This window comes from Rhamphochromis sp. 'chilingali' (assembly GCF_963969265.1).
Source record: "Rhamphochromis sp. 'chilingali' genome assembly, chromosome: 2".
Lineage (NCBI taxonomy): Eukaryota > Metazoa > Chordata > Actinopteri > Cichliformes > Cichlidae > Rhamphochromis > Rhamphochromis sp. 'chilingali'.
The window spans coordinates 1,052,019-1,059,518 of NC_137930.1; the positions used below are offsets into that span (position 1 = coordinate 1,052,019).

The 7,500-nt window shown below is 49.1% G+C and overlaps 2 protein-coding genes across 2 annotated transcripts in view; both read right to left on the bottom strand.

The window, feature by feature from the left end:
* LOC308392402 (uncharacterized protein) overlaps positions 1–7,401 on the bottom strand; it is a 9,121-nt gene extending 1,720 nt beyond the window's left edge. The window contains exon 1 of the mRNA XM_080875430.1: positions 1–7,401. This exon is cut by the window's left edge and continues 1,720 nt beyond it. Coding sequence (XP_080731556.1) covers positions 1–113 — 113 coding nt within the window. The 5' untranslated portion in view covers positions 114–7,401.
* LOC308392401 (diacylglycerol kinase zeta-like) overlaps positions 1–7,500 on the bottom strand; it is a 38,630-nt gene that overhangs the window by 20,682 nt on the left and 10,448 nt on the right. The gene's annotated exons all lie outside the window — the stretch shown is intronic.

Sequence of the window (7,500 nt, forward strand, 5' to 3'; positions counted from 1 at the left end):
GCATCCTTCCTCTTAAAGTGACGGCGAAAAAAAGTGTCCATTATGGACACTGCAGTGAGGCCGACGTCTGAGAGGCTTCTTGGTGGCTGTTGGACGTAAAGAGCAGTTAGCATGAAGCGCAGAGCGGTGTGGACTATGAGAGGAAAGGCGCTGCTTTGCCTGCAGGGTCGTGCAAACGCTTCAGGAAGTGACGGAAAATAAAGACGAGTCGTTTTTTACCAAATAAAGTCAAAGTGGAGCTCAGACTCATCGGGCAGGAGGCTAGCTTCATCTTCATCACATGCAGCATCCAGACCTCTGGGTGGAGAGGCCAACATCCGAGGGCGTGGCCACTCCAGCACCGTCTTCTCTGGGTGACTGCAGCGTGTCGTATTTCTCGGTCGGAGCTGTGGTTGTGTTTTCTGCATCTTGATCTGGAACATGATGAGCTGGCACCAGTCGATGCTTTCTGAGAACGAGCTCACGTTCAAACGTTGCGCGGCGTCCTCAGGTAACGCGCGGCGAACCCCGATAACCCCTCACAGGTCACAGGTCAGGCAGGTTACGTTTTAGCCGCATGACTTTTATATATTTGCTAATAAAGTTTTCCTGCTGAAAGCTTTTCGGTTTGGCGGCAGACATGTCAGGCCTGAGGCGGGTTGTCAGCGATGAGCGTTGCAGCGACTGAAATGTTTCCTACACAAACGACATTTCACCTGATCTGTTGGAACGGCCTCGTTAATGAGCCAACAGGCTAAGTTTCACCCGATGAATCTTCTGTGATCATCTTCTTGGTTCCGATGTGTTATGATAACACCGGGTTGATGACGATCCTGACCGATTTTTCTTTCTCCTGTTCAAACATTGAGGACCGATGGACGGTTTCCTCCCACTTTCATCAGTGTTTTTGGTTGGGTGTTGCAGGAGCCGGGGATCGAACTCCGACCGACCTGAGTGTGGCTGTTTTGGGCTTCTGCTGCAGGACGAGTCTGAGGCCTCCTGCCAGTGTTCAGTGGTTTAGAAGCCGCCACAGTGCCTGAAGCCTTTGCACAGACCGGCTGCTGGACCATCCGGCTATGAATGACATTCACACAAATATCCATCTGCACATGAAAACTCAGGCGCTGATTTTCTGGAAGCTTTCCAGTCTACTGACCAATCACATGTGACCATGTAGACCACAGCATCTTCAGTTTGGGGTCCCACAGGGCTCATTTCTAGGGCCTCTGACTTTTTCATTGTATTTACAGCCTTTGGCAGCCGTCCTTAGAAGGCATGGAACAACCTTCCACTGTTATGCTGATTCAAGCAAAACAGAGGTGATTGTTTTTGGTCGTTTTTTGGTTGTGATCCCTCCTCTTTTGATTTGGGACCCCTGGCAGAGTATTTTAAACTTGTTGAAACTAACTTTGGTTTTAAGGTGGACTGATTTTAAATTGGACCTGCAAATTAGGGCTCTGTCAAGTCCAGTTTTTAGCATTTAAGGCGCTCAGCAAAGGTAAGACCTATTTTATCCAGACTGCATTTCGAAACAGTACTCCATGCTTTTACTTCATCTCGTTTGGATTACTGTAATACTCTCTTGTCTGCTGCTGCACGACTGCACATAACTCCCATCCTGGCTTCACTCTACTGGCTGCCTGCATATCTTAGAGTTTGTTTTTAAAGGCTTAAAAGGTCTTGCCCCCACCTTCATCCTTACTGCCCCCCCATGTTTCTCAGGTCAGCTGACGAGCTGCTAACCTGCCCCTGCACATCAGAGAGGTCCCTCCATTGTCCATTTATTAAAGCATGCATTAAAACTAGGGCTGCCACAAACGATTATTTTGATAGTCGACTAGTCAGATCATCATCCATTGGACCTACAGCTTATTGCACCAGCAGCATCTGCTCTTATATAACTCTCATTAGCTTACAGCTTTAAGTGTTTAAGGTGCTAACTAAAAATAAAGACAAGATGATAGTTTATTACATTTTAATGAAATCTGCAGATTGTTTCAGTGAAGTTTAATAAACTCCTTGCTATCTAAAATATAACAGGACACCGGAGTAAATTCTCCAGCATCTCACACTTCTGATGATCAGCTGTCTGCTTGATGTTTATTCAGCTGTGTAAAAACTATAACTTTAATCTCAGACAAACCGATTTACTCAGGAACAAATAAAATACTAAAGAAAGCCAAACAATAACATTTTAAGTTATCTAAGTGACTCATATATCATGTTTAACCTGAGTAGCGAAAGACGGCGGTGGGTTTGAAAAAGATTTGCTGGGAGTCCGGTGTTCTCACGGCTCTAGTTAGCCTAGCCCCCGGCTCGCTATCGAGCTAGTGGGTAACAGACGTCTCCGAAAACGTCGGAGCGCTTTTGAAAATATGCGGTGTCCTGATAAACTGAGCAGATATTTGAGGTTTACACAGCTACATTCTCGCCTGAAAATATGTTAAACGTTTATTTTGTGACCCAGAAAGAATAATAAGAGTAATATTAAAACTAACTAGCTACCGCCATTGTTGGAAACTGAGCTGGGCTGCGCTATGAATTCTGGGACACAGCTTCTTCTTCTTTGGTGTTTAACGGCAGCTGGCATCCTTGTACATGCAGTGCTGCCATCTTCTGTTTCAGTCCGTTATTACACTCTTAAATCCTGCTACTTATTCCTGCGTCTTTTGTGATCTTACAAAGCTTCAAACGACGCGTCGACTATTAAATCAGTCGTCGACGATTCTGATAGTCGACTAATCGTGGCAGCCCTAATTAAAACCCATTTTTATTCCTTGGCTTTTGACCCAGTGTGACTCTGACTTTCCTGCTTTAATTTAATCTAATGTGCTGATTTGATTGTTTGTGCTTACTGTTTGTCATGTCAGGTGTACGGCAGCTGGGAGTTTTCTGAAAGTGCTTAGAAATAAATTGCCTGCCAAGCTGAATTTCCACTTTTATCATCTTATTTCAAATCTGTAAACTATCTGCCTCGATATCTGCAGTCCAGGTGGGAAAAATAAGCCCAGAGAAATCAGGGGGCTGCGTTTCCTCACCGGTGATGATGAGAACAGAGGACGATGAGCTGCTGGAGAGGGTCACACTGACGTAGACACAGCAAGAACAGATAAACAGGAAGAGGACGCACTAAAATCCATAAAATCTGCAACAACAACACCTCCTCTCTGACCAGCCCCTCGCTCAGCTGCTGATGGCGGTCCTGGATCACGACCCACGTTGGCGAGCAGAACCAGGACCGCCCACACGCACAGCAGCACTTGTGTGTGTTCAGGATGTCAGGCCTGTGTGTTCTCTGTCAAAGGATCAGTAACATTTCTGAAACCACCCGGCTCCTCATCACAAACGCTGCTGTGACAGCAGGAAGTGCACAGGTGAGGCAGATTTCCTGCCCCCAGCACCATTTAGTGGCTCCGCAGGCTTTCACGGGCCGTGCGGTCACGCCGCTCTGACTTACCGGAACGCATCGAAATCAAAACTAGGCCTCGTTTTGCGTCACACCACACGCCGGCCTCTGATGGGACCGCCCGGTGCCGGCTGTGTGAGATGAGCTCGGGTTACCCCCCCCGGCCTGACCCGCCAGGACCAGAGCAGCATGAATTATAAACGAGGCAGAGAGGGAGTGTGGGCTTTTCACCACAGGGAGCGGCACGACAACAGGGACCTGTCATCGCCGCTGTGACACACACAACAGCAGTAATTACCGCCACGACTACCTGCTGGCTTCTCGCCCTGTAAACAAATAGTGCGGTAATTAGACGTGACGCTGACATCGCTGTCAGCAGACGGTGCTTTTACTGCAGAGAGCAGACGTTCAGGTTTTACTTTCTACATGGTTTTAAAAAGCCACGCTTTTAAAATCAGGAGGAGGAGCCACACTACAACAGGAAGTTGCAGGTCCTCTGATGTCCAGCAGAGGCAGCAGTGAGTCAGCCTCCACAGACTGCCATGTCTAACATGTTCACAGCCTGATGCTCAGGCTTCATGACACCTGTGCATGGCGAGAAATCACAGGTTTAAACGGTTTCTTTAGGTGGTCTAAGTGGTGCACAGCCACCAGGGGGCGCTGTTTTAGCTTCCTCAGGGCAGAAAAAGGTTTAAAGTATAAAAATGTTCATGCCAGTTCGTCCTTTCTCCTTTCTGTAATTACCCTGTGCAAACTTTACACTCACCACCAGGGGGCAGAGTTTTATGCCTCCCCATACTCTGACTTTAAAGACCTCCGTCACTGAAACACGTGCAGCGTGGCTCTGCATGCTGCATGGCACAAGACGGTAAAGAAGGTGTGTAGCCTCAGATGAAGGTGGGGCTTATCTCTGATTGGTCCCTGAGGGTGTTTCCATCACCGGGTCACGTTCTGCCCGAGGATAGAAATGAGGAGACTGGTTTCTTGTACTGATTCTGACGCACGCGCTGTGCAGACGTGTTTTATCAGCCGCTCAGGGAGACCCTCCGTCTGCAGCAGAGCCTGAAGTAACCGCGTCCACGTCTCCCCTCGCGTGTTGGAGCTCGTACTGGAGTATTTGATCACCTGTTGCTGCCTCGGTGTCACGTTACCTGTGTAACTGCCGACCGGGTCACCTGACCGCTCAGACAGGTAACAGGTAAGTGAGGAGGTGTTTCTATAAATAGAGTCTGTCTGCTGCTGTCAGTCAATGGCAACAGAAACAGAAAGCAGCTTCCAGTAACCAAAACCTGACGCACGATAAGAAGCTGAGGTTGGAGCCTCCACGTGTCGCGCATCAGCTGCTCGTCTGTGTCAAACGTCCCGTGGAGGCGTGTCATAACCAACACAAACTGTATATCAAAGATGGAAGGACACATCCTGACATCGGGCTTTGTGTTGGTATTTGTTTGTTGCCATGCTGGTTTTTCTGAACACTCTTTTTTTCCAGTTTCTTTCTACTGTTGCATCTCGATGATGTCACAGAGAGGGGCAGCCAATCACAAGAAAGGGGGACAGGGTCGACCTGAAAGGCTGCATAAAACAAAGCAGAGCTGCTCTGCTCGTCCGAGGATGGAAAGGGCCACTTTGAAGCTGTTGCTGTGATTGCTCGTGAGCACACGTCTCAGTGATGTAATCTGAACCGTTTAATCTCAATAAAGGTTTTATAAATAAAGTTTAATCTCTGTGCTATAAATGGAAACCTGTGCCTGTGTGGGGCCGGTTTGCTCTGCGTGTGCAAAACTGAGAATAACCACAGAGCGAGCAGCCTCGTCTGTCGCCGAGCGAACACCAGTAATCACATGTCGCCGCCACAGGTGAGGTCCCGCAGGTGACTTGGTCCTGCGAACATTCGCTCCACTGTCCAGCAGGGGGCGAGTCTCTGAGAAGATGAGGATCGTGACTTTGCAGAGGTCAGAGGTCGGGTCAGGTTTTGCAGTCGTGTGACCACAGTCCACGTTAGACATGATGCTGCGGGCTCAGGGGAGTAAGAGCCCATCTGGGCCCTGATTGGTCAGTCAGTGGCTGCTGGGGGTCACAAAGAGGTTCCCGTAGTTTTCCTGGAAGACGCCAACTTGTTTTCAAATGCTCGCCGTTTTCTTTGAGCATTAGTGAAACCATGGAAACGAAGACCGTTTCCTGTTTCTGGCGCACTTTTTCAACTTTGGCCAATCCTTCCTGCAAAGCTTTAAATAGAAATCCATCCTGTTACGTCACAACATGCACGTTTAAGAATATCCTCTCTCTGTGACATCACAGAGATCCTACGGTGGAAAAAAACGAGTGTTCAGCCCGGGCTCTCAGCTGTCGGGCACTTTGGTGTGAAGGTACAGCACCGGTTAGCAGACAAACAGCAGATACACCTGAGAGCAGAGCAGTAAAAACACCTGCTGGAGCAAACAGGAGCCTAACGAGTGCAATCTGCCACTGATTTAACGCCACACACAGCTGAGGTGGTCCAGCAGCTTAACACACAACTAAACCAGCTTCTTCACAGCCACAAAAACACGAGAAGCTAAAGAGAAAGAGCAGACGGCGACAGGCGAGTTCAGTTCGATACAACCTGAGAGGAGGCATCAGGCGGTCCTGCAGGGATGAAGAGGAGAGACGCACTGACAGGCAGAGCGAGGAGGGAGGCACTAAGCTGCTGCTGCCGCTGCTTTAAAATAACCCAGGAGATAAATCTGATCTGAGAGCAGCATCACGCCGCCCTGCGCTGCAGGACGGGCCGAGTGGCCGATCCTGGGCCGGCTCGCCCGGGAACCGCTGCTCAGGCATCCTTTTGTGATCACCTGGAGATGAATGGAGCCGCCGGCCCCACTCCAACATCCCAGAATACTCTTCATTAACACTTCAAGGCCCGGCCGCTGCTGCATTATGGATCCAATTTTTAAAAAAAAGAAAAACAGGAAGCCAGGCCGCATATTAATTTGTCCAAACATGCACTGAGCGTGCTCCTCTTTGTCTTCATTGAAACCCCAGTCCCGCCGCCGCTAATTAGATGATGAGATGTCGTCAAATAATCAGCTTCTCTTGCTTTTGTCGTTTCTACGCTGTGAGCAGCTTGGCAACCGGAGCGATGTCATTTTATCAAAAGTCAGATTTAAAATATATATCTGCAAACACACTTTCAGATCACGTGACTCCCTGCAGCTGTCACATGATCTCCTGATGAAGGGACACAAAAAAACATAATAATGCAAACTTCAAATTATTGTGCATCAGGCTGCAAACATGTTTATGGGGACTGACTCACTGCTGCCTCTGCTGCACATCAGAGGAACTGCAGTATGTGCGCCGTTCATTTAAACTTTAAGTCATCGGCAGTATTCCGTCCTCCAGAGCCGATTTATCAGCCTGGAACGTCCCGTCACGCAGAACAGATCTGCTCTGACGAGGCTTGTGGCGTTTGACGCGTTCCGTCCTGCGAGCGCTCCTGACGTCCTCCCCGCTGCTGCGCTTACATAAGCAGACAGACCTGAAACCTGGAAGAGGCTTAAAAGATCAGCGCCTCCTGCTGCGGCCGGATCATCGACCTGCTCGCTCAGCAGATTACTGCCAGCGCTGAGCTCCTCCACCGCTCACGTCTTCCTCTGCTTCTAGCAGCAGCTCTCAAACTAACAGCTGATCAAAGTCCTCTACAGAAACAGTAAAACACTTATATGGTAAATGGCCTGCATTTGTATAGCGCGTTTCTAGTCCATAGGACCCCAAAGCGCTTCACACTACATTCAGTCATTCACCCATTCACACACTGGTGATGGCAGCTACATTGTAGCCACAGCCACCCTGGGGCGCACTGACAGAGGCGAGGCTGCCAGACACTGGTGCCACCGGGCCCTCTGACCACCACCACCAGTAGGCAAACACAGGGTTAGTATCTTGCCCAAGGATATTTGGTAAGCAGCCAGGAGGCAGCCTGGGATCGAACCACCGACCTGAGCTACAGCCACCCCACCACCCCATATATGAATAAATAAATCTGTTTAAGAAACAGAAGCACGTAGAAACAATGCTGCTTTGTGCTTGAATAGTCCCTCTGGTGGTTCCAACGTGTGGCCTGCAGCCCCCCAGTG